The 26,540-nt window shown below is 57.0% G+C and overlaps 1 protein-coding gene across 1 annotated transcript in view; it reads left to right on the top strand.

Moving 5' to 3' along the window:
• Positions 1-26,540, top strand: part of NRXN2 (neurexin 2) — a 97,553-nt gene that overhangs the window by 55,041 nt on the left and 15,972 nt on the right. Inside the window, 6 exon segments of the mRNA XM_032489729.1 lie at positions 38-157; positions 13,202-13,383; positions 18,083-18,254; positions 22,563-22,652; positions 26,028-26,092; positions 26,094-26,354. Coding sequence (XP_032345620.1) covers positions 38-157; positions 13,202-13,383; positions 18,083-18,254; positions 22,563-22,652; positions 26,028-26,092; positions 26,094-26,354 — 890 coding nt within the window.

Genomic DNA, 26,540 nt, shown 5'->3' with positions numbered 1-26,540 from the left:
TGAGCGGGGGGGTGTTCCTTCCTCCTGCCTCTTTCAGGCCCCAGCACCACCTGCACCGAAGAGTCTTGTGCCAACCAGGGCGTCTGCTTGCAGCAGTGGGACGGCTTCACCTGTGACTGCACCATGACTTCCTATGGAGGCCCCATCTGCAATGACCGTGAGTGCCGGGAGGGTTGGGGGTGCTCAGGGTAGATTCTGGTCCATTCCCAGCCCCAGGGATGCTCCAGAGGAGGGAGGGTCTCTGAGAGCCTGCTGCTTGCATCCTTCTCATCCCTTCTGGTCACGAGAGACCAAGGAGAGCTGCTGGCTGCCGTCCTCTCTCGAAGTCTCCTCTCTTCTGCTGCTGCCTGAATGTCTGGGGTGATCATTGAGAGATGGCCTCTCCTCTTCCTTCTGAGCTGGTGGGACACTGCTCCCCTCACCCCCAGGCAAAAGCGTCAGCCTCGTTGCTCTCCCCACACTATCCTGGCGATGGCCTCACATGTTGTAGCTCACACAGACACACGACTACACAGGGCAGGGGTGTGTGTTGACCCATACCCCCTTTCCTCGGCACCCTCAGAAGTGTGCAGAAGCCCAGAGGAGGCCCACACCCCAGAGGATGGGCTCAGGAGACTCTCAGGAGGCCAGGCCTCTGGACAGCTGGCTTCCCTGGATGCCGGCCATTCAGTTCCCTGCTTTTCTCCCAAGAATCCCAGCTGCAGGGTGTCCCTTGGAGCCACAAGGACACTCCCTTATGTCCTCGTCTGATTCTTCTCCTCCCTGGCTGGGCATCTGCTGCCAACTTGCATATCATTTGAGGCCCCTCCCCAGAGAGGGCAGCTTCAGCAGCAGTTTCCAGTCCCTAGTGGTTGGTGGCCAGCAGCTGGTTAGAGCTTGGCAGAGGGAGGGCAGCCAGGGAAGCAATGGGGGAGAGGCAGCCTCCTGCTTGAGGGCGGTGGGCTGGGGACAGCGGCTGGGGAGAGTGCAGCCTCCTTAGGCGTCACTTGAATGGTCTCCCTCAGGGTAACCCTGCTGAGACACCAGGGACGTGACGAGTCAGCTGTCTGGGAAAAGACACACACACAAGCACACATGCAAGCACATACACGCACATGTGCGCAGGAGGATGGGGCTTCTCCATTTTACAAAGGTGCACACTGAGGCCTGGAGGGGTCAGCGGATTTCCGGAGCAGTGAATAGTAGATCTGGGCTGAGAACGGGGGTCAGTGCCTTTGCCTCTGTGCCACACTGCAGAGCCTTAGTCATTTGGGCAGGGTCCTGAGCTTCTTCCGGGATAGATGACCTACTGCTCTTGGGCAGGTCTTGGTTTTTCCTTCTCCTTTGTAAGAATGACCAGCCCAGCTCCCTCAGCACTTTCCTGGTGCTCTCAGGCAGGGCCCATCCTTGGGTACCTCCACATCCTGCCCTGTCCCCCGGGATTTTTCTTGTCCCATCTGCCACTCTTTGTACCTTCCAAAGCCCCCAGTGGCCAGCCCAGGGGCACTCCAGCCCTGGCTGCCAGGGAGAACAGCCGGGGCTGGGGCTGGGCCTCTTGCTCTCCAGCTTACTCAGCTTTGCACAAGAGATCTGGAGATGGTGGTAACTTTGCTGCTTTAGAGTAACAAGCCCCACTGATTGTTTAGTGTTTTGCAGCTTACGGAGCCCTTTTAACTTGTTCCTCAGAGACGGCAGTAGGATGGAGACCAACTGTCTGATTTAACTGCTAAGGAGACTAAAGCCTCAGTAAGAGGCAGTTCCTTGCCCAGTATCACAGGGCCCTGGTGGCAGAGCACAGCCAGAACCCAGGCGCTCCTAACGCAGTTTGTTGTCCCTGCTGCTCATTTAGTCGTGGGGTGGTGGGGGTGGAGGTGATGCCAATGATAGGCATTTCTTGCCTTGGGTGCAGGGGATCAGGATCAAGTGCCCATTGTTAGTATGACATTCCCGCCCGATGGAGTCTTCTGGAAGGGAGCATAGTGAGGGATGGGGGTTTAGGGAGTCAAGTCATCTTTCAGTAGGGGTGGGAAGAGAGCTAGGAGCAAATTCTCTGGGTTCCAGGCAGGTGGGAGGCAGGGAGAGTTGGGGCTGGGTTTGGGCGCATCTTGGGAAGTCTCACTGTTCGTGAGAACTGGTCTGTGTGTCTGGTGGCAGAGCCTGAGCAGAGCCATGAAGGTAAAGACAAGGTGGGTGCAATCTGGGAGCCTCTGAATGCTAGCCCTGGGGTACCTCTGAGATCTCTGCCCCACAAAGGGCAAGGCAGGAATCTGGGGATCAAGCCATAACCCCCTTATCTCTTGAAGTTGTTCCTCCTCCCGATTCTCCAGGCTTGGCTCTTTTGAGTTCGAGTTCGTGCTGTCTCTCTGTGGTGGGTCTTCTTCAGACCGTTTATGCACATGGTCAGGCAGGAACCTGGCTGAGAGGCTTGTTTGCTAGCCACCGCCCCCCAGTGTGAAGGCCCCAGAGGCAGCACTGGGTACCCCTGGCCCCTGCACCTGAAGAGAAGGAGGAGGGTGGGAATGGCCCAGGCATCCTTAGAGGGTGGGGCCTGGGGTGTGGAGCTGTCTGGTGGTAAAGAGACTGGGATGAGGAGGGGTCTGACTTTCAGGACAGCTTTTCCCCATGTGCGGCTTTAGTTTCCCCAACTGGGACATGGGGATTACCCCTGGGGGTGAAGGGGTCTCTGCGAGGCTCAGGAGTCTGCCCTGGGAGGGCAGGAGAGAGATCAGAGGGACAGAAGTCATCTCTAGGATGAGAGAGAGGAAAGCAGAGACAGAACAAAAAAGAATATGAAATGAGAGAAGAAGGAAGCTAGGAGGAGGCACACTTCCTGGCACGGACTGAAGGCCCAGGGCTGAGGTTGGGACGGGTGCTCCTCGCAGCCTTCCTGACACTGTGTCTCCCACAGCCCTTCTCAGTCTCTCCCGCAGGCAGCTCTTTCCCTTCTCTGCCTCCTATTTCTCATCTTTCCACTTGCTCTGCTTGTCTCCGCAGCCTCTATTGATCTCTTGCACACCTCTTTCTCTCCCTTCTTTTTTACCCTCTGTCTCCCCCTACGTCCCCAGTGTCACCCCCTCCAGCTCTCTCCACTTCCCACTCACTGGTATTGATTGGCCTCTAGGCGGTTTCCCTTCCTCTCCTCTTGCCACCGGCTCCTCCCTCCCTCCCTCGGGGACCATACATTTTCTGCCTGCTCAGAGCTGTGTCAGTCTCTAGCCCAGAGCCAGGGCCAAGAGTGTGCATGGAATGAGAGGGCTGATGGACAAGGCTTTGGGGGCACCAGTCCTGCTCCCCAGCCTGCAATCTCCCCTCCCTTGTGGAGCTTCCTCTTGGGTGCCTCTGAGGACCCTTTCTTCAATTCTGAAGGGCTGGGGGCCAAATGGGTCCCTGGCATCTTGCAAAGTTGGGGAGGTGGCAGCTGCCACAGAGGAGCTGTCCGGGGTACTGACTACATCCAGAAGCTGGGCTCAGTGCCTGTGGGGCTCATGGTGATACTTTTTGCTCCAAAACAGAATTCAGAGTCAATAAGCAGGAGCCAGCCCCCTCCCCACCCCTCCTTCCCCTTACTTTTGCCCTTTCTTCCCACCTCTCTTCCTCACTCTACTACACTCTTTCTTCAGCTCCTTCCTGGTCTCATCTCTACCTCCCTCCCTCTCTTCCTCCTTCTCTACGCTCTGCCCCACCCCATCCCACCCCCAACCCCCAACCCCTGTCATAGCAGAGCATCATCTGAGCAGAACTCAGGTTGATGTGGGTGCAGAGATGGCCTCCAGATGAAGGCTAGAGAGCCTCCCTGGACCTACCTCTTGGCCTATGACAAGTGCTTACCAGAGGTGCCCCAAAGTCTGGGGGGCAGATCCCAGTGGAGGGGCACCTAGAAGGAGAAGGGACTTCCTCAGCTGGACATAAAGTGGCCCAGAAAGGGTTTTGTCCCAAGTGGAACACTGTGGATCCTGGAAACCCTCTGTAGAGGGAGAGGTTGAGGTTGAGGTTGGGGGAGGGGCAAGGAGACTGGAGAGGAAGGATTGGAGGAGTCCAGGAGGGTGTGCAGAGGGGAGGGAAGCACCCTTTTGGGCAGGTGGTGAGGGACTGTGTGTGTGGCATGTCTTACCCTTGAGTACCTTTGAGGCTCTGGGTGCATTGTTTGTATGCGTATGGGTAACCCTGTTTTTGGATGGTGAGCTGGGAGGAGGTGTCTGTGTACACTGGCTCTTTATTGCCTGTGACCAAACATGTATGTGTGTGTGCACGCGTGCCTCTGTGAGCATGTGTACATGCTCGGCTGAGTGTGAGTTCGTGTGCCAGAGTCTGAGCACATGTATACATGTATGTGTCTCAGCCTATGTGTGCGTGCGCGCGCACTGGTGCCTGTGTGGGCACGTGGGTGTCTCCATACCCAAGCCCGTCCACATCATAGCGTGCACGTGTGTTCCGAGGGTTGCATGCAGAGGTGCCTGTGGCCACATCTCTGCGCACTGGACCAGCAAGCACTACTGGGGTTCATCCAGGTTGGGGGGAGGGGAGGAGGAGGAAGAGAGCGGCCTCTCTTGCTAGCCTGAGATCTGTTCAGTTATTCAGCAGAGCCCCTTCTCCGGAGGGGGAGGGAGAGGAGCGCGCGCCCGGGCGCGGGGGAGGGGCAGGGCGCGCGCAGAGGAGAGACGAGCGCCAAGCGGGCTAGCCAGGTGCTGCGCGGCGGAGCTGCCCAGCGCCGCCCGCAGATCGGGAGCCGCTCGGGTCCCTCCGCCCTGCCCCCTCCTCCCGCGCTCCCCTTCCCCTCCCCTCTCCACTCCCCTCCTTTCCTCCCTCCTCTCTCCCTCCCTCTCCGTTCCAACCCTCTCAGCCTCTGCAGCAACACTCCGCTGCCTCCGTCTCTCCGCCGGAATCTCGCAGGCTCGCGCCTTTCCTCTGCTCAGCCCCGCTCCCCTCCTCTCCTCTCCCCTCCTCTCCCCTCCATTCCCCCCTCACCCGGATTTGCTTCCCTTCCCCCTTCTCCCGCACCCTCCCCCCACACCCCGGCCGCTCCCTCCTTTCCCTTGGCCTCCGTCGGGCGGCAGCGGCAGCAGCGGAGCGGCCGACCTTAGTCCCCGTCGGTCTCCCGTTTTCTCTCCTTCAGTCCCCTCCTCCCCGGCTCGGTTTTTCCGCAGGATTTCCCCTGCTCTCCCCTCCCTGCTTGGCCCCCGCGCCTCCCCTACCTCTCCACCCGGCACGATGCCCCCTCCCCCGGGCGCTCCCCCGGGTTTCTGACGGCCCTCTGCGCCGCTCCGACCCCGCCAGGATGCGGGGAGACCCTTAGCTCCTCGCGATGGACCCAGGCGTCCTGGACCTTGGCGTTGCCACTCCGCGGACCCCGGATTCCCCGGCGGGATCCAGTTGATTTCGTTGGCTCCGGACGGAGGCTTGGGCTCTGGTTTTCCTTCTCTTCACTCCTACCCCCCTCCCGGGGCTTGGAGCCGGAGGGGGGCTTCGCGGGGCTGCGGAGCCCCGCGTCCCCGCCCGCGGCCATGGGGCTGTGAGGCGGCCGCCCCCGGGCCGAAATGCCCCCCGGGGGGAGCGGGCCGGGGGGGTGCCCGCGCCGCCCCCCCGCCCTGGCCGGGCCCCTGCGGCCGCCGCCGCCGCCACCTCTGCTGCCGTCACTGCTGCTGCTGCTGCTGCTGCTGTTAGGGGTGGCCCAGGGGGCCCGGGTCTCCTCCAGCCTCAGCACCACCCACCACGTCCACCACTTCCACAGCAAGCACGGCACCGTGCCCATCGCCATCAACCGCATGCCCTTCCTCACCCGCGGCGGGCACGGTAAGTGGCGCTGCCGATACCAGCCGGCCGGCTGGCCCTCGGGGCCTCCCGTGTGCTCGGCCCTGGCCCCGCGGGGCCGCACCCCAGCCTGTGAGCGCCGAGGCCCAGCCCCTGTGCTATGCGGGCCGGAGCCCCCTCACCTACCATCCTTGGCTCCCAGCATCTCAGCCCCACCCTCGTCTCTCCACCCCCCGCCCCCCCCAACCAACCCTGTCCCTTTATCACCCTCATCTCTGTTTTCATCACTTTCATTCCTCGCCTAACCTTCACCTCTGTATCCCTATCTTTGGTTTGTTATCAACCTTCCTGTTTCGGGCCCCCTCACCACCTCCCTCTCTCTGTCCTTTCATCCTCTCTGCCTAGCTCTCCCTTCCTGTTTTCTCTTCTTTTCTGCCTCCTGCATCTCTGCTTCTTATCATTTCTCCATCTGCCTTACCTCCACCTCTGCCTCACCATCACATTCCTGTTTCTGGTCCAACACCTCTGTACCCATTATCTTCTTCTCTTTCTCCCTCTACAACCAACCTCCCACCTCTGTCCCATCTATCATCTCTGCCTCAGGCATGTCCCATCTCTTTCTCTTTTACCTCTTCATATCTGTCTCTATTTCACCTCTGCTTTTCTAGCAACTGTCCCATCTTTTCCCCATTACTGTCCTTCCACTACCTCCCAAGCAATCACCTAGCTCCACTGTCCTATCATCCTCCCACCCTCATTCCCTTCATCTCCAGTTTCTCCTTTCCACACCTCTCCATTTCTGCCTCCACTGCTGATCCCCAGCATCTCCCACCTCTGTAGCCCCACTGCTTCAAATGTCAGGTCCCCTTTCCCAGTCTCCCCATCATGTCAGTCCTCTATCACTTTACACTTAGTATCACCTCTTATCTCAGCCCCTGTAACCTTCCACCTCGAAACTGACTTCACCTTCCCTCTCAGACTCCATCACCTTCATTTCTATGAAGACATAGACCTTTATCACTTCTAGTTTCTGCCCTTCATCACCTCCCAGCCCAGTCTTTTCATCGTTTCATATCTTAGACCTCAAAGAGTCTCTGTATGCCATCTCTTCCATTTCTGTACCTGCCACCTTCCATCTCTGTCTTCTGTAGTCTGTGTGCCCCCATTACTTCCCATTACTGCATCCCCAGAACTTCTAATCTCTGCATTCTCCATTATCTTCCATGTCTGTTCCTCGTCACATGTTATTTCATTTCCATGTCAGACCCCACCATTTCCCACCTCATTCTCTCCTTCACATTCCATCTCAAAGCTCCTGGTACCTACCATCCCACAGACTCCATCACCTCTCATTTTAGTCTACTCATTGCTACTCGATATCACTCCCATCTTTTTACCTTGCCATCACTTTCCGTAGGGTACCCCCATCACCTCCACTTCTGTACCTCTCTTACCTCCCACGTGGTACAGCTCATCACCTCCCATCTCTACACCTCCATCACTTCCTATCCATATACCTCATCACATTTCATCTTTGATCCCCCATCTCAGCCCTCCAACATTTGCTGTTTCTGTACCTCCATTACTTCTCATCCTTATACTTTCATCACCTCCTATACCTGTCCTCCCATCACGTCCCATCTCTGTACCCCCATCGCCTCCCATCTTGGTACTCTGATATCCCCATGCTTGCATCACCTTTTATCTTGACTCCAAATCACTGTGCCTTCAGCAGATCTCACTCTGTACCTCTGTTGCCTCCAATTTCTGCATTTCCATCATTTCCACTTCTGTCCATCCATTGCCTCTCATTTTGTACTCCATTTTTATTCCTCCTTCATCTTTCATGCTTGTATCTTCATCACTTCCCAACTATGCCCTCCCCGCCTCCCATTTCTGTACTCATCTCTGCCTCCCCATCATTATTCTACATCTGTCCATTCTTGCTTCCCAATCTCTGTTCCCCTACATCACTTTCAGTCTTTCCACCCCTTATCTATTCTCCTTCCCTTTTCTCCCACTTCATCTTTATCTCCTTTTTCATGCCTCTACTTTCTCTTCATCCAGTTCCCAGGAGTGGCCCCTTCTTTTGTCCTGGCATGGTGTCCCCGGCTAACCTCTGTCCCAGCTGGGGTCCTCTCCATGCAGTGCTCTCTGGGCCCTTTTCCTTCCTCCACTTCCCCCCTCCACACACCTTGCTCCTGATCTTCATTCTCCTTTTCTTCCCACAAGCAATCCAGCCCTCTTTGCATTCCTCCCTCCTCTTCGTTGTCCCCTCTGGCTCCCTTGAAGCTCATTCCCCAGAGAGACTCAGATAGGACATGCTTTTTCTGGGAAATGAGAGGAGGAGTGAAGGGATGAGAGAAGAAAGGCTATCGGTAGGGATGGTTGTGAGGTGAAGAGGAGAAGACGTGAAAGAGAAAGGGAAAGGAGAGACGAGCTGGTTCAGGGAAGATGAGCAGATTGGAAGGAGGGGCCTGGGAGCTGAAGTGCCAGAGGTAGGCTTGGTGAAGGAGCTGGAGTCAGGATGCAGAGCTGGGGAGGAAGAGAGAAAAATGGAGGAAAGAGCTTGTGTAGGGGAGTGTTGGGGGTTGGGAACCTATGGAGTGTTGGCATTGGGATGGCCTCAGAGATGGTCATCCCCTTGCTGTGCAGAAGAGAACAGCAGTCCCAAGAGGGCCAATGGCTGCCCTGTCCCACATGGAAGCAGAGGAGCTGGAGGGCACTGCAGGACAGTGATGGAAGGTGGTGGGGAGACTGAGTGGAGGAGTCCAGGAAGGGTCAGGCAGGTGAGAGGAAGGAAGAGGGTCAAAAGACAGATGGAAGAGTAGCAGTCTTGCCTGAACCCACTTCTGAGCTCCTTAGCTGCTGGGGAAGGCAAAAGAATGGACTTCTGTTGTGACCTCATGCTTGGCTAGCAGAAGAGGGTGGCCTGGGAGACCTTTCCAGGCCAGGGAAGACCTTTCCTTTTTGTCCCAATGTCTCCCTGGCATCCCCCAGTGCGAGGGAGCCTGTCTTTCTGCACCTGCATCTCCACTTTTTTCTCTTGGGCTCTTCCTGCATTTTTCCTCACCTTCCTTCCCTCCTTCTCTTCACTCTTTCCTCCATTTCCCCTTCCACCCCCAACCCCTTCTGTTACATAATATCCCGACCTACCTGCCAGATACTCATCAGCACTCCTGCACCTGATGTCAGCCTGGGCATGGGGGGACCAGCACACCTGACTCCTAAAAATGCCCCTTGACCCTGATTCTGGTTTCAGAGCCCTTGAGGAGCCTTTTAACCCATGACCTTCATTTCTTATACCCTCTGAAGCCAGAAATAGAGGGGTCAATCCCAGTTAGTTCTGTGTCAGTAGCTCCCAGGGGTTCTGGATTCATTACCCCAGCTTATAAAGGGGGGCACATTTATTTTGATTCTGGATATGGGTGTGTTCACTTGGATTTCTGACTAGATGGTTTATGGCAAAGAATGGGCTTAAGAATTGAGGCGATATTGTTCTGGGATCGAGAGAGAGCTGAGCCCAGGGGTCTGGATGTGGAGAGACCTTCTCTCCTGGGTTGTAAGGGTCTATACACAAAGAGCTGGGGTAGGCTGTGGGCACTTGGGACCATTGCTTTTATGGATTGTGCAGGATGATTTATGCTCTCATGAGTCTAGATCTACCAGAGGATTTTTGTCATGGCTTCTGATGCTGCAGGGAGGCAGGAAGACAGAGGGTCTGTACACGTAGTTTTAACCACAGGGGCATCACTGCATGGGTAGCTTTTAACATGGGATGATTATGTTGTTTGGGTCTGGGTTAGCTAACCATTATTAATTGTTGGTTGGTTGTGTTTTTTTTTTTTCTTCTAGAATGCAGGTGTGTGGGAATTACAGAAGATTCTTGATCATTTAGTGTTTTACTGGATCAGTGAATTTCTGGGTCTAGGAGGCATTGAGCTGACTGTGTTGGGTGTGGGCAGAAGGTGCCAGGTGTGGGCTGTTGGGTGGTGGCCACTTGAGCCTGTGGCATTTGTGTCTGATAAGCTCTCCTGCCTTGGGCTTCAGGGGTATCCCCCTCTCCCCATGTCATGTACAACGTAGCTCACTTGCGTCTTCCTGGGGAAGTCAAAAACAATGGGTCTGGACCACCCTAGAGCAACATAATGGGCCCTGACTTAGGCCCCTCTCTTCTTCGGAGCCCTTTCCGGAACCTTTTAGAGGTTCTAGCTGTGGTTCAGTGCCCTGGGCTCCACGTATCTGTGCCTTACCTCTCCCTCCCCCGGAGGTCCGGTGGCCTGGGCCGAGGACGGCTTGCGGGGGGAGAGGCGGGAGGCGCCTCCTGAGCGCGGCGGGGCGGGACCCGGGAGGGACCAGACGGAGCCCCGCCCCCCGCTCGCATCCTCCCACACCCCGGCCCTCCGCGCCCTCGGGCGAGCGCGGTGCTGGGGAGAGAAATGTCTCCCTGGGGTAATTACTGCCGCCCCAGTCCAATAAACTATTCATCCTTCACCTCTTTGGCCCAAGAGGTGCTTCTCCACCCGATCCCCCCACAGTGTAATAAACGCCCTTAGGCTTTAACAGGCCCGCCCCGCGTAATAAACTGGCGGCATTGTGAGAGCAGCTGGGTAGTAAATCCCGGGGGAGGCCGGGCCGAGCAGAACTGGGCTGGGGACTGGGGGCGGCCGGAGGGCGGCGGGCGGCCTGTGCGCCGTGGGTCTCGGGGGCGGGGACGCGTGCGCGCAGCCTGTCCCGCGCGGACCCAGCCGCTGCCCTCGCCGCCTGCCTGGGCCAGTCTTTGTGCGCTTACCGCCATGTTTCCCGGCTGCCTCGCGGCTCCTGTCGGGGGTCTGCCTCTCCACACCGGGTCTTTGTGTGCATCTGGGTGCGTCGTCGCCTATGTGTGGGTGTGGGGTCTGCGGGTGCGTCACTGGGGACGTGTCTGCTGTGGGGCCTGGGGTTTGGGGCACCCACCCCACCTCTGATCCCACCAGCCTTACTGCCCTGTGGGGCATGGGGCCAGGCTTGCTCCTCACACCCTCTCCCGGCTCAGGGTGATGTGCTGTCTGGGGTGGGAAGGTGAGGAGAGAGGGCCTCCTTTCCCCTAGACCTGGGAAATTTGGGAGCAGGCTCCAGGTAGATGGAGTTTCCTTTGCTGGTCTGAGGGACTAAGAAACCCAATAAGGCCCTCTTGCCTCTGACTGGGAAGCCCTGGAGCCCTGGGGCTGAAGAGGAAGCAGCCTCTGGTCCAGGAGGCAGGGGGATGTGTGTGTGGAGGAAGGTCAGCATTTCAGTTCTCTTGGCCCTCCCCACTCCCTAAATTTGGACGTGCAGTTTGTGAGTGAGTGGAGGGGGAAGGGAGGACCTTGGGTATTATGGTTACCATGGAAACAGCCAATTTTCCAGAGTGCTGCAATGTTGGGAGTGGAAAAACTGTTACCAACTGAGGCCTATCCTGCTCCTAGCTTTTAGGCCCTGCCCTGTCCAGGCAGGTGACCTGCCAAAGGGCGGTGGTGTGGCTCACTGTGTACCCTGGCCCAAGCCAACACTACACCCTGATCTTGAGGCCCTATCCTGAGGGTCTGACCCTCACCACTGGGCCTCCAGGCCCCCAGATAGGGAGGATACCTGAGTTTGGAGGGGGCAGAGCTGAGCTCCCTCTGTCTGCCAGCAGTGGGGCAGGGGGGTGGGGGGCTCTCCTGGCAACATGCTGTGGTGAGATGTCAGCTATTAGACATCACGGTGGTTCCTTCCTAGCTGCGTTGCCCCTGGGGCATTGTCTCTCCACTCTGGCCCTACCTGGGAAGATGGGGGCTCTGATGACAATTGCTCTGGGTGACAGCTCCTGCTCCCCCAAACCCAGCCCCCTGCTGGCCTCACTGCCTCTCTGAGACCCAGGCAACAGCCTTCCCTTCTCTCCTCAGCTCCTCCCTGGGCCTGCAGATGGTGCCTCCCTCCAAGGCACTCAGGAGTTCCCCCTCCTTTGGGGGCCTAGGATCTTCCTGAGATAGAGACCCCTGAACCCTGATTGTCCAAACTCCAACAGGGCTCCTAGTCCCTGAGGTGAGACCCAAAGGTGCCTGAGGGCCTGAACTTAGTGTTGTTACCAGCTGGGCTGCCATCTTGGTAGAGCAGGTTTGCTCCTTGGAAGTACCTCAGGCCTCCCTGACCCAGCGCTTTCCATCCCACCCAGAGCTCTCCCACCCCCAAGGCCATACTTTTCTCCCAACCCACCCCAGGCTTTTGCCCTCAGGCCCCATCTACCTCTCTTTCTCTCTGGACAAGTCCTCCCCTGAACCCCTCTCCCCTCAAGAAGTGCTTTGAGAGGAGTCGTTAGTGGCTAATTATTTAATTAAGCATTTTATGAATCTCATCTGCTCTATTTATGTTCTAAAGAATGCAAGATTGTTCTCTCCCCTTCTTCGAAGGCCCCAGAGTACTAGTCTTCTAGGCCTTCCAGGCAAAGCTCCTTTCCCGGAAACTGGGTGACCAGCCCCCAACCCTGGCCATCAGTCTGCCCCCACCCCCCACCCCCAGGGAGCCCAAGCAGCCGCAGGAGAGAACTTGGCGACTGATGGGGTTTATTTTGGGGCTGAGATCGTTAGGGACCTCACACCCACCCCCAGCTGCGGATGGCAAAGAGGAGACAGAGAAGGGGAGAGAGGGTGGGGTGGGGGAGGGTGGGAGAGGGATCCCTTCATCAGCTCTGGCTCCCACTCTCCCGCATTCTCTCACCTACACCCTTCTCTGTCCCTCTCTGTCCATCTGTCTCTCTGCCTCCTTCCTCCTCTGGCTGTCAATCTCCCCCCCTCTCCCCGCCATCATGTCTGTCTCTCCTTTTCTGGGCAGGGCTCCAGGACACCCTGTTTTGGCACCCAGGCAGCCCCCTAGTAGGGAGTGGAAGCAGGCAGTCTTGGGCAATCTGGGACCAGGATTTGCAGGGGCTTGGGAGGGGTTGCGGGGCAGGTGTTGGAGGGGCCCCAGCCTGCAGGCTATGAGTCATAGCTGAATGAAGCCCCTGCTCCTCCTCCTGCCATCGCCTGGGGCTCCTTTTGCCTAGGTACCTGCTGGGCTACTGCTCCACAGAAGCAGACACCTTGAATCTGTCACCTCTTCCAACCCTGGGAGCAGCTGGGCTGGTCAGGCCCAGGCCCTCTGGGTCTTGCCTGTCCCTGGTGCTTTTCTCCGTCCCCTTGCAGCCTCCCTGTGGGCTCTCTCTTTGTGTCACTCTCTCTATTACCTCTCTGTTTTACTGTAATTAAAGCTAGAATTCTTGATGAGGCAGCTACATCTGTCTGTGCGTGTGCACTGGCTCCCACCCCGGCACCTGCCTGCCAACTGTTCCCTAGGACGGCAGGGCCTGGTAGCCGCTGTGGGTGTCACAGCTGAAGCCCTGTACCCTAAACCTGGTGTCCCAGTCCTCTGATCACTGGGCCTCCTAATCTCGAACTCCTGATCTCATATCTCCCTCTCCCTTTCCTTCTCTATGCAGCCGGGACCACATACATCTTTGGGAAAGGGGGAGCGCTGATCACCTACACGTGGCCCCCCAATGACCGGCCGAGCACGAGGATGGACCGCCTGGCCGTGGGCTTCAGCACGCACCAGCGGAGCGCCGTGCTGGTGCGGGTGGACAGTGCCTCCGGCCTCGGGGACTACCTGCAGCTGCACATCGTAAGGACCTGGGGCCCCCAGCCTTCCTGCCCCAGATCCACTCAGTCTCCTCTTGCCATGGGATCCGCACCTCACATCTTCCTCTGGTTGCTGGGCTTTCCTCTCTGTGGTTCTGCCCCGGAGACCCACTCCCCTCCCGGTTATTCACTGAGGCTCCCAGAGTCACCGCGGCTGACCTGAATCTCCCCAGCTCCCCACAGAGACCATCTGTGTCTCTGACCTTCCTGAACGTAGTCCCTGCGCCTTCCAGGCTGTTGTCCTGCAGCCTGTGGAAACCTCCCCACCTGGTGACTGCCCTGGGCTGCTGCCTGCTCACTCCTGCACCACCTAGGCTGCCCACTGTGTCCTGCGCCTGTCCCTGCCCGCTCCTTCGGGCCTCCCTACCCCAGTGCAGCCCACCCTGCTTCTTCACCTTGTCCTTAGACCCTGTCTCTGTCTCAACCCTGCTCTTGATTACTGGTGGCAAGTCCTTTGCCCTCCCAGCAGCCCTCTTACCCGGCTTCCCCTACAGCCTCTCTGGCCATAGCCCTGTTCATTCTCCTCTGACCTCTGGTCCCACCCAGCTCTGCTTTCCTCTGCCCAGCTCCCCTCCTCACCCTCTGCTCCCTCCCACTGCCTCCCTCTAGGCCTCCGCCATACCTGCCGCTCCTCTCACAGCTCCTCTCCTATCTCTAGTCTTCAGGCTGCTCCTTTTCTTCCGTGGCCCTTTCCCCATCTCTGGCCTTGCCCCACATCCTGCTCCGTGGCTTCAGACCTGGTTCTGTCTCATTCCTGCTCTTAGCCTCTCCCCTGTCCCCTCCCCACTGTCTTAACCCCTGGGCCTCAGACCTCAATCTCCATTTCCAACTATACAGCCCCTTACAGCCACCTCCCTTCTCTGCCCACATCCCACTTGCTGACCCTGGCCAGGACCCCTCAGCTGGGAGGGTTGAGCAGCCTGGCTGGGCTCTGTGTACTGGAAAGGTCTAGGTGGGGGGTTGGGGGGGTCCTGAGTTTTCAGGGAAGCAAGGGAGCCAGGACAGGTTTGTTTGGGCTCTGGCCCTCCCCATCTGATAGGGACCATGGTTACTGACCCCTCCTTACATGACAGCTTTTCAGGGTCCCCTCCCTGACACGAGGGAGTGAAGGAAGGCCTTACAGGGAGCAGTGTCCTGTGGGCAGAGCAGAGCTGGAGTAGAAGTGGCAGCTGACGGGCACTGGGTGGGGGAGGCCAGGCAAGGAAGTGTGCGGGGAAGGGGTGCAGAGTGAAGAATAGCCTGGGGAGAAGGCCTGGAAGTTCCGTGCTGTGTTAGCGACACAGTGTCGCTGCCTGTGTGAAAGGCAGTATGGCTGCGGACGGTGCATATGGCTGTGTGTGACTGTGTGGGGCCGGGTGCCTGTCGATCATGTCAGGAGTGATGGGGGTCTGTGGGGGACAATCTTGTGGCCTCTGGTCGGATGTGCCGCTCTATATCTGCATTTCTTGGCAGAGTGGTGTTTGCTGCTGTTTCAGTCTCCTGACCCTTCGTGGCAGGTGGGACTGTGTTTCTGGGTCCTTCTCTGTGAGCGAGGGCTGCTGCTTTCTGGCCAGGTGGTCATGAGAGGCTTTGTGTGTCTTTGGAGAAGATGCCTAGGTTTGAGCTCCAGCTCTGCCACTTCCTTGCTCTGTCCTAGCGCAGTCACCCCATCTCTCTGAGCCTCAGTGTCCTCATCTGTTTAGTGGCCTGACAGAAGGACAGAGGGATGCTGGGAGGTTTAAAGGAGATCATGTATATAAAGCACTTGGGACACTGCCCAGCCCGTAGGAAGCACTGTGTCAGCTAATATCCAGATCGTCTGTGAGCGTCCGCCTGGGTGGGTCCATCTGCGGGGCTGCTGTGTCTGCCTCTTTGACAGCTTCTGTCTCCGTGCCTGTAGGGTTAGGGGACAGGATTCCCTAGTGCTGAGGTGAAAGGGCAGGGGTGTTGGGGTGCAGGGAGAAGGAATATCCTCCTTTCCCCTCCCAGCAGTTGCCCAGAGCCCTCACCCAGGTGCCGGGTTATGGAGGAACAAGGCCTGGTGCCTGGTGCCTGGTGCTGTAGAAGGTGGGGTGGGGGCAGGGGCTGGCTCTGGGATGGGGAGCCTGGAGAGGGTGGGGGGCCCCAGAGGAAGTGTGGGAGCCACGAGAGAGGTCAGATCTGAGTTGAGAGATGGGTACCTGAAGGGCTTAAGCCCCTGGGGGCAGCCCCCAAGCCCCCTTCCCCTCTGGTGACACATCAGCTCCCACCGCAGCATCATTAGCAGCTCTCAGTGAGTGGGGAGGCGGCAGCAAAATAAGAGAAAAGCAATTTGACGTTTCTAATAAAGCGTCGCTCCACTTTGCCAAATTAATTTTGACTCCCATAATTATTTGCTGTAGGAGCGGCCTCGTTCTCCCCACTGCCGCCTAATGAGGTAATTGGGGAATTAGGAATTAATGACTTTAACAGAAGTGACAACTGACTTCAAGTCAGGAGCAGCTCTGGGAGCTGCCTCTCCCCCGGAGTGCACGGCTCTGGGCTCCGCTGCCTCCTCAGAAACCCAGGTGTCCTGCCTTTCAGCTGCCAGTCCGGCTCCCAGACCCGTTTGGCTCCTTGACCACCATCACCACCAGGCTGAGCCTCGAAGGGAGAGACCCGCAGAGGCACCCAAGGGGCTGATGCTATTCTTTGCCTAACAATAGTACTGAGGGCGGTTCCCCTCACGTGGGTGGGGAGCAGATGATCACCCCTTCTCCCTGGGGTGTTGCCGGTCTGTGGGTGGCGGATGGGTGGGGCTTGCTAGAACTCTTTGCTAGGCAAGCTCAGCCTCAGTTTCCTTGCTTTGCTGCGTCTGAGGAGAGGTGCTGCATGTGTGTATGACTCTGTGTGTGTGTGTGTGTGTGTGTGTGTGTGTGTGTGGCTTTCCCAGGTTCTAGGAGGGGGAGAACTGGACCCACAGTGGGGAAGGGATAGGGCATGGGTCTTTAAATGGACTATAGCTGCACACCCTGCCCCCCAACTCTTTCTGCAAAACCCCAGTCTCTGCCCCATCTGTGAGCCACCCTGTCCCCACTGCCAGTGCCACCAAGCCTCTCAGCTCTCTTGGATGCAGGAGGTGGCAGCTGAATGTTTCCTCGTGCTCAGGCTAGACTGGGACAGTCTTTCAGGAGGACTCTAGGAGTGGACTATGTTCTGTGATGATCTGGGTCTCTGGGACTGTGTGATCCAGGGGGCCTGAGTGAGCCTGTGCAGGTGTCTGTCCTGTGTGGAAGCAGGGGTGCAGGAACTCAGGAGGCCAAGTTCAGGAGTGCTGCTGAGAAGTGCAGGGGAATGTAATAGGGGCTCGGGTTTAGGGCCTTGTGGGCCTTCCGCTGTCTCCTTTAGCTGTCTTTGGTTTTGAAGGTAGGTTGGCCTCAGTAGCCCCTCAGATCATCCCTACCTTCAGCACTTTGAGTCGGTGTCTCCCAGATTAATGGGCAAATGGAGAAAGAGCACTGGCTTTGGAGACAGACCAACTGGGATTCAAATCTTGGGTTCCTTTCTTATGAGCTGTGAGATTTGGGGATGTTAACCTCCCTGAGCCTCAGTTTCCTCCTCAGTAGAAGGGGGATGCTGTATACTCCTCAGGGGGTTGCTGTGGAGATGAAGAGAGCACGTGCGTATGGTGCCCACAGAGGGCCTGGCATGATTTAGGGGCTCAGTGAAGCTCTCCCTCTCACTCTGGCACCAGTGACAGAACTCTTCCTGGGCTGGATCCAGGGGGCCTCTGCAGGGTTCCTCATGCAGGCCCTCTCCAGAGCCTGGGCTGTGGAGGTTCCTAGGCTGACCCCTTGCTCTCCTTCTCCAGGCCTCAGATTGTCTTTCCTCTTCCAGTCCCTCCCCCGCTGCCAGCCCCATCCTCTACCCTTACACTCCAGCGCTTACCTTTCCTTAGGAAGTTTGACATGGTTTGTCCCCTGGATCTCTTTCAATACCTGCCACCTCCAAAACACATAGTCCAGACTCCCCACCTCTGCCCCCTTGACTGCAGAGGGGCTGCCCCCACACTCAGGCCTGACCTACACGGGCCGACGCCTGCTGCCGCCCTGATGCCGGAGCCCCGGGACTTGCCCGGTGCTGAGTGAGCAGGGGAGAGGAGGCTTGAGCTTGGAGGTGTGAGGAGTGGGGAGGGCAGACCTTCCTCAGGCACTGGGCTGGCTTCCTCAGGCTCCTCTGTTGGTAGAGCTTTAGGGAAGCCTCTGCCCTCTGTGCTCCCACTGGTCCTGGCTTGGTTTTGGTGGTCCCTGTCTGGGGCCTGGAGGCTCAGCAGCTCTTGCGTGGAGTAGGTGCCCTGTAAACATTTGTGAACATTCTGATTGAACCAAAAAGCAAGAGGCAGATGTGGTCGGTGGAAGTGCTCTGGGTCCATGCTCTGCAACCCACGGTGGCTTCCTCAACCTCTCTGAGCCTCAGATTACTCCTTTGCTTGCATATGGGGGAAATATGCAAGCCTGCCGACCTCCTTGGGCAGGTGAAAGGGTCCAGTAAAAGAGGGACAGGCAGAAATGGGGAGGCAGATGCAGAAACTGAAGAGAAGACTCGGAGAGGTGTGTTGTAAAGCTGTTGAATGCAGTGGAGCTGGGCCAGTGGTGGTCACAGGTGGATTTCCAAAAGGAATGAACTGTTGCTCCTTCTGGATCCCTGACCTCTGCATCGCTGACCTCTTGCCTCCCTGTCCCTAGGACCAGGGCACCGTGGGGGTGATCTTTAATGTGGGCACGGACGACATTACTATCGATGAGCCCAACGCCATCGTGAGTGACGGCAAATACCACGTGGTGCGCTTCACTCGAAGCGGCGGCAATGCCACCTTGCAGGTGGACAGCTGGCCAGTCAACGAGCGGTACCCGGCAGGTAGGCGGCGCTGGCGCGCAGAAGAGGTGCTGTGGGAGGGGTGGGGCAGGGAGGACAGGGCAGCCTCTGATAGGAGCACGGGGATGGGGACTGGGATAAGCAGAGAGGCTTCCGGCTGTGAATAGGGCGGAGCTGCGGGAAAGGCATGGCATATAGGGATGGGACCATGTTGGGGCGGGGCCAAAGGGAAAAGTTGGGATTTGTTGGGTGGGGGTGAGACCATGGGAGTAGGTCAGCCAGTGGGGCATGGCTGAGCAGGGCAGGATGCAAGGCCAGGGTCCAGTTTGGGGATGAGGAAGAAGAGAAGAGAAAGAAGGTAGAGGTAGGGAGAGTCTGACACAGCTGAGGGAAGGGTGAGTTGAGAAAAGAGGGACAGGTGGAAATGGAGAGGCAGCTGCAGAAACCAAAGAGAAGATCCAGAAGTTACCCCAAATGGATCTTGGCAAGGAGGCAGGGCTGTTCCCAAGGACAGAACCATGGCAAGAACCAAGGTCTTTACAAAGAGCAAGTCAAAGATCCATATTAGGTGATCTAGATAAAGGAAGAGAAGTACCTATGGGGACCCAGAGAAAAGGAACCCCTATGTCTCAAGGAGTAAGGGACATGGTAAAAGTGAGAGAGTGACAAGTGACAAGTGACAACAAGAGTGAAAAATAGGGTCAAGTGCCTTCAACAAACCTTCATCAACAACCTACTAGGTCTCAGGTCCTGTGCTGGCCCGGAGGACACAGCACACAGCCTCTGCTCACAGGGAGCTCACAGTCTTGGGGGCAGGGGAGCACAGGGTTACAAACAGACCCAGGTCAATAGTGTGACAGCTGTGGTGGCCGAGGACAAACCAAGGTCTGAAGAGCACAGGGGAGGGATAGGGATGAGGACCTGAAAGAAATGAGGAGGCAGAGACTCTGCAAGAATCTGAAGGAGGCAGAGAAAGAGCCTCAGAGTGAGAAGAAAGCAGGAGGAGCGGTGATGGGGAGATATGGAAATAGTCACTGAGACAGAAGCAGAGACGGAGGCAGCTCCAGGAGTGATGCAAGGAGATATATGGAGCCGCTGTCACGCAGCCCCAGCCAGCGAGAGAAGAGGTGGCCAGTGCCTTGGGAGGGAGAGGAAGAGAGCCCAGTGCGGAAGATAAAGAGGGAGGCGAAGTGGAGACACTGCAGGAGAACCGCAGAAACACAGAGATGCGGAGATAGAGGCTGAGCGACACTGCAGAGTCACATGCACGCACCGGGGCGACTGAGAAGCAGAGAGAGCGTCTGCGGGCGCAGTCCCACTCCTGGGCAAAGGCAGAGCTGCTGCCTCACGCTGGCTGAGAGGGGTGAGAGGGGCATAGGCAGAAGGACAGTGAGAGGTTCAGGTGTGCAAACCCTCACGGGCCCACTTGTGCTGGGATAAAAACACCAGTGTGGGCTCACGACTCACAGTCATGCGGGCTTGTACCCGGACATTCTCGGGTAGCCCCTGGAGATAAAGAGAACTACACGGCCCCTAATAAACACGGCGGCTGGTGCACATGCAGGTCAACTTTAGACACACAGACAACTGCATATATTCAATGGTCAGACAAACACAGGGAAAAAAAGCCCGGCAGAGGGGCACCAGCTTACACCACGGCCCGGGCATGTGTGGGCTCACTAAGGCACGTAAATTAAGGCACGTCAACACTCCCGTGCTGAGTCGCATAGATGCGCAGATGCTGACAGTCCAGGCTGTGTGGGTGTGATGGCCCTGTGGACATCAGACTCCTCTCTTTCTCAGACACACACACACACACACACACACATACACCCCAGGGCAACCTTTGTAGCAGTGGAGATACCAGCCGATCCTGGACAGGGCTGGCCTTGGGGGCAGGGCATGAAGGCCTTATCATGTCAAGCCAGAGCGCCTCTCCTTGGAGCCCAGCAGGCCAGAGGCCAGGTTGGCCAGGTTGGGGGAGATACACCTGCCCTCCTCTGTTCGGGGACCCCTGGCTGGGGCTGGGGAAAACTGCCCCCTTGCCTGCCAACCAGAGTAACCTGAGGGCCTGGTGGCTGCCTGTGTGTGCTGTGAGGACAGATACTCTACAAAAGCCGAGTGTCCCCCTGAGCAACACCAGGAGGTCAGGTTAGCAGCATGTGTGGCCCAGAGCCTGGGCCCCAGACTCTTGGAAAGCACAGAGACACAGCCCAGGGACTTCGAGTCAGCAGGACCTAGCTTTTAATCGTGAATCTCCTACTGACAAGCTGTGTGATCTTGGACAAGTCATCTAGTGTCTCTGAATCAGTTTCCATCTCTGAAAGTTGGGGATAGTACCTCATAGCCATACTGTGAGAATTCCATGAGATTACCTAAAGAAAGTGCTAGAACGGCATGGTGTAAGAGAGGCGCTCAGTAAATGGAACTTCTGCAACATGTGAGTGAGGCAGACATGCATTCTTCCCTCCCTTTCAGGACACACACGCGGACAAATATATGGACACACAGAGACACTCACACACACACAACTGTCCCAGTGCAGGTCGGTCCCTGAATGCCTCCTGCCCTCCTGCCTCCCTGCCGCTGCCTGTGTGCTCCCTCTCCCTCCCTCCCCAGCATGGCTCCCATCTGGCTACTACACTTCTCCTCCAGTGTCTTCTGGGGCTCCTCCCAGCCCTGTCCCCAGGGTAGGATGCCCTGTGCTACCTCTCACAGAACACAGAACACTGCTGGTCACTTGCCCGTCTCCCCTGCTTGGCTGGGGTTCCCCATGGACAAGGACCAGACCTTCACCTTTGCATCTCCAGTACCCAGCACCAGGAACAGAGCAGACTCTCCAGAAATGTTCATTGAGTGACAAAATGAATGAACGATCCACTCTGATCTGAAACACAAGTGATCTGAATCCATGGTATCTGTGGGAAGGCAGAGTCTCATTGCCTCACAAGCACCTAGGGAAGCCCTGCTATGCTCATGTGAACACACGGTGTGCTTTTACACAGGAGGTGTACCAGTCAGGCCCAGGTCCAGGTCTCGCTGGCAGGTGAGCACAGCTGTGCAGTGGGCGATGAGAGGGAAAGCGCCCCTGGCATGTATGTTATTGAACAGTGAGTAAGTGGTTTCAATGGGTAGAGTGCCAGATTCCCAAAGGAAACCATTTTCAGGTCCACGTTTGGGATCACTCACAGCCCACGGATTTGGGGAGGAGCTCTCATGGAACACACAGACACTGACAGACAGACACATACACACACATTGTCCCCCGCCCTGTTTCCAGGGCCTGGAGAGTGGTGAGGGGAGAGAAGAGCAGGTGTGTGTCCAGGTGGGCCCTGGGATTGAAAAGAGGGTGGAGGTTAGAAATGGTGGGGGAGGAGCCTAAGGGAGAAAGACTTGTGAGTGAGGCGTCAGGAGCTGGGCTGGGTCCCCAGGGCAGGAAGGAGGGAGGACCTCAGCGGAGAGGTGACTGAGGGTCTTGGAATTGAGCTGAGAGTAGGGAAGAGAGCAAGGTGCCCCCAGGCAGAGGAGGGGAGGGCGTGCCTGGAGGAGGGTGGATAAGGGGTGGAAGAGGAGGTGAGATGCAGGGGGTGGGTGGGGCAGCTGGGCAAGATCCAGGCGCAGGTGACCAGGGTGAGAAGGCTGGAAGTGCCTACAGTGACAGCAGTGGGGGGCTTGGTGCGGGCGGGGTCGGGGGACGGAGTCAGGTGGAAGCTGGTGGTGGGGTGGGGTGTGGTGTGGAGTGGGAGGTGAGGGGAAGCTGGGAGTTGAGCACGGATGGTAAAGGGAGCCGAGGTGGCTTCGAGAAGTGGTTTAAATCTCACTGTTAAATACGTGTGTCGGGCCACCCCCTAAATGCCGCATAAACCCCCGCTTAACCCGCCCCTCCCACTTCTAAACCGCCCTCTAAACGCAGTAACCAGCTGGGCCACTGAGGCCTCCCACCCCCTAACTTAAACCTGCTAAATACCCCTCCCCACCCCTCTGCCCCACTCTGGGATGGGGAAGGAAGGGGGCAGACAGTTGAGCACAGATAAACCTGTTTAACCTCTGACCTTTGACCTTCCAGCTGCCTTTTCTTTCATTCCCTTTTCCTTTTCTTCTTTGTCCCTCTCTTTTCCTTTGGGTCACTCCTGCCCCCCGGGTGGGGCTGGCTCTGGATGGAGCCTAGGGAGGGGGACCGGAGGGAGGACGAGGGACCAGCGTTTCTTCTCCCGCCTTGGGTGGACCTGCCCCCCTCTCCGTTGGATGTTGCTGCTTACTCTGAGTCTCCTGAGAAATGCATAATTACTTTTCTAACTCCTTTGGACTTCGCCGCCTGAGAAACCTACTGTCTTTCTAAACTTTTCCAAGGAAACTTTGATAACGAGCGCCTGGCGATTGCTAGACAGAGAATCCCCTACCGGCTTGGTCGAGTAGTAGATGAGTGGCTGCTCGACAAAGGTAATTAACCAGAATTAATTAATTAATTAATTAATTAACTTTAAAAACACTATCTTAAAGGTGCAGAGCTCTCTCTTTCCCCATCCGTGCCTTCCCCATCGCCCACCCCCTAGTGAAAGGACAATTGTCTGGCCGGGATGCTCCCTTCCTGCCTGTAGTCAGGGTCTGTGTCTTGTGGAGCAATGGTTTGGGGCAGGGGCGGGGCTTTTCCTAGAAGAGGGAGAGTCCTGGGTCTCTTTCTAAACCTGGATGATAGGTGAGATTCCCAAACCCTTCCGCTAAAGGAGGCTGGAGTGCAGGTTGGGAGGGAGCCGCCCTGTTAGCTCAGAGGTTTTGTCAAGGGCCAGCTGTGGGCCAGAGCACTGAGAAGCCAGAAGCCAGAAGGCTTTGGAAAGCAGCTAGTGCTGATCCTCAGATCCAAAGGAGGGGTAGGAAAGCTTCCCCCAGGTCATCTAAGGAGAAAGGAAAGAGTGGGGGCCTCAGATCCTACTGGAAAAACCCGCCCCCCAAGAGAGTGGCTGTGGGGCCGCCATCTCTGGAGTGGGCCCACCTTGGTCCAGAAGGCCTCTTAGAATTAGTGGAAGTTGAAGAGAGACTAGGAGATGGGGGAGAGATGGCCATCCCACAGGGATTTCTGTGCCTGTTGAGCTGATGAGGAAGACAAGACAGGCTTGCTAAGAGGCTACATATGGTGAGGTGCTGCTGGGTGTGAGGGAGAAGGCCACTTGTCACCAAGGGAAGTTGGGGCCAAGGGCAAAGCCATCCCATTCCCTTTGGAGAGGGGGCGAGCTCTGTACCTCTAAGGCTAAACTCTAGGGGGGAAGTAGAACTGTTAAACCTCCACTTAACCAGCTGATAACTGTGCTTTTAAATGTCCACTGGGGCCTGCCCCAACTAAAACCCCCAATGCCACTTCCAGCTGCCCACACAGCCAGCGGGGACTAAACATGCTGATAACCAGATGTGATAAATCCATAACAGGACAAAAAGTTAAAGGGACTGTAACAGATATCGCTAAAACCTACAGCCCCCAGCCACAGTGGGCTGCTCTCTCCAGCGGGGCGAACTTTAACCCTTTGAGGAGTTCATGGTGGGTGGGGCCCCAGGGGCCAAATTTGCTCACCTATGTAGCTTCCTCTCCATTACCCACCTCCCTCTCCCGGAATCAGTGAGGCCAAGGGAGCAGCTTGGGCTGAGGCCGGGACAACTTGTGACCCCAAGGGTAGGGAAAACTAGACAGACCCTGGATGGAGGGCGGGACTTGCGCCCAGATGAGGGAGGGGCTCGGGCTGGTGATTTGGAGCCCCAGCTGTCCTTTATGAGCTGCGTGGTCACACCTTCTCTTTAGGCCTCTAGTTCCTCTTCTAGAAAGTGAAGACTTGGGCCACACACTCTAGTATTTCCCTGAGTGAACAGAGGAGCTCACTTGTCATGTGGCCTTGGTCAAGGCTTCCCCTTCCTGAGCCTCAGTTCCCTCCTTGGGAAGACAGGAATGGTGATCCCTGCTCAGCCTGCCTCACATGGGGTTCTGGGGGCACGAGGTGTAGTAAGGAGCAGGGAAGTATTTGAGAACAAAAGCTGAGCATTCTTGGAGGGACTACCGTATGTCAGCACCTGGCATATAGTAGGTTCTCAGTAAATATTTTTTGAATGAATTCAAAACATGTCCTGGGAAGCATAAGTCCCACGAGATGTTTCACGGTAAAGAGATCCGTGGTACAATGAGCTAGGGCAATGCTGAATCCTGTTTCTTCCTCTTGGAGATGCATATGGACATTGGTATAATACAAGCTCTGAGAAGTCTTGCGAGGAAGAAACCTCTTGTTTAATTGTGAAATGTTTGTTTTTGAAAGTCATTTGACCTCTGTGAACCTTCTCCCCTGTGCTTTTCTTGTAATTCTCATACATGGGAATAAACTCTGCAAACAGCGGTCCTCACGGGCCTCTCTGGGTCTGGTGTCCAGCTGCCACTCACTAGTTTCCTGTAAGATGGTGACCCTGCTCTAGGGGTGAGTGAGGTGCTGGGCAGTGGGGAGGTGCCGGAGAGGCTGAGCAGAGGGTCCAAGCAAACACACCCATGGCTGGTCATTAGCCAGAAGCCAGATGTATGGCTGGGTGTCCCAGAGGCCTAAACGTCCCAGGGAACCCATGTTTCCAAAGAGGGTGTGGGTTTCACAAGTTGGACTGTCCTCAGCCCAGGTTTTGGGGGCAGGGCTTGCAGACACCTAACTCTAAACCAGATCTTTAACGAGGCACTAACCAGAGGCTAACGAGGGCTAAGCCAGGTCTTAAAACCCCCAGCGCCAGCAGCTGAAGGTCCAGGGGAGCAGGGTGCAACTTAGTAGATCCTCTGCCCGACTCCCCCACAAAAAATAAGCAACATCAAAATCAAAGTTAAATCTAAACTTAAACATAATAAATATCTTTTCTAAAAACCAAACCAAAGCAACAAACTCAGAGGGTTAAACCGAACCCCAGATCCACTAAAACCAAACAGAATAGCCAAACCCCACCCAGGTGGGCATTCTGAGGTGTAACTGTTGAGTGAAGAGTGAGGTTGGAGCTGGAGTGGTTTTTTTGGCTGTCAGTGAACGAAGCAATGTCCCTTTAACATTTTCCATCTCTGTGCTTGCACATCCTGGCGGGGAGGAAGGACTCTGCTCTCCAGGGCCTGATCCCCAGGCAGTGGCTGGGCCTTGGAGGGGAGGAGGCGGGGTGGGGGTTGTTCTGGCCAGAAATCAGAGGGCCTGGTGGTGGCTGGGAGGGCAGAGTGAGGTCGGCGTGGCTGCTCCCAGCCTCAAGCACGCTGGTCCACCTCCCACACACTATCCACCCCTCGGTCTCACCTCCATCCCTGCCCTGACATGCGCTGACCACGCGGCCTGGCAGTCACCTCCTCTGTGTCTGCCTCTTTGTCGCCTCTGTCCACTGCTTCCGAGGGCTCCATGGCTCGGGGCTGGACACTGGGTGTGGGAAGTTCGGGGGAACAGAGAGGGAAGATGGGGATCAAATTGAGGGAAGGGAAAGAAGGGGGTGATGCCTCTGGAGCAGGAGAGGAGGGGGGATGGGAAGGCCAGAGGCATGAGCATGGTGGGGAGAGGGGGGAGCTGGGCCCCCTTTCCCAGCCCATGTATGCCCTGGGGACCCTCCCTCTCCAGGGTCCCCACCTGGCTTGGCTGGGCTAGTGGCTGACAAGGACTTTCCCTTTGGTGTCTGCCCCTTCCTCGTTTCTTCCTCTCCCCCCCACCCCACACTTACTGGTATCCACCTCAACCCCTCTTTCCTCCTCTTGGCTCCACTCTATTCTCCCCATCCCTTTGTGGTCTCCCTCTGTTGTCTTTCCCCCTCTGCCCGCCCCTTCCCCTCCCCTACCAGGCCGCCAGCTGACCATCTTCAACAGCCAGGCTGCCATCAAGATCGGAGGCCGGGATCAGGGCCTGCCCCTTCCAGGGCCAGGTGTCCGGCCTCTACTACAATGGGCTCAAGGTGCTGGCGCTGGCCGCCGAGAGCGACCCCAATGTGCGGACTGAGGGTCACCTGCGCTTGGTGGGGGAGGGGCCATCCGTGCTGCTCAGTGCGGAGACCACAGCCACCACCCTGCTGGCCGACATGGCCACCACCATCATGGAGACCACCACCACCATGGCCACTACCACCACGCGCCGGGGCCGCTCCCCCACACTGAGGGACAGCACCACCCAGGTGAGGGCCCCTCCAGTGAACAGACAAGGGATGGGGCTTCGGGTGAGGGGTAGGGCTGATGTCTGCATAGCAACTGTGGTGCCCAGGGAAGGCCTGAGGGGACGATGGTTCAGGTGGGGCCAGTAAGATCTCCTGTTGTGATGCGGTTTCCACCCTGGTGACCAGGGATGTTGTAGATGTGGAGGT

The sequence above is a fragment of the Camelus ferus genome, chromosome 10 (genome assembly GCF_009834535.1).
Source record: "Camelus ferus isolate YT-003-E chromosome 10, BCGSAC_Cfer_1.0, whole genome shotgun sequence".
NCBI classification, from domain to species: Eukaryota; Metazoa; Chordata; class Mammalia; order Artiodactyla; family Camelidae; genus Camelus; species Camelus ferus.
This window is presented reverse-complemented; position numbering and strand designations above follow the sequence as displayed.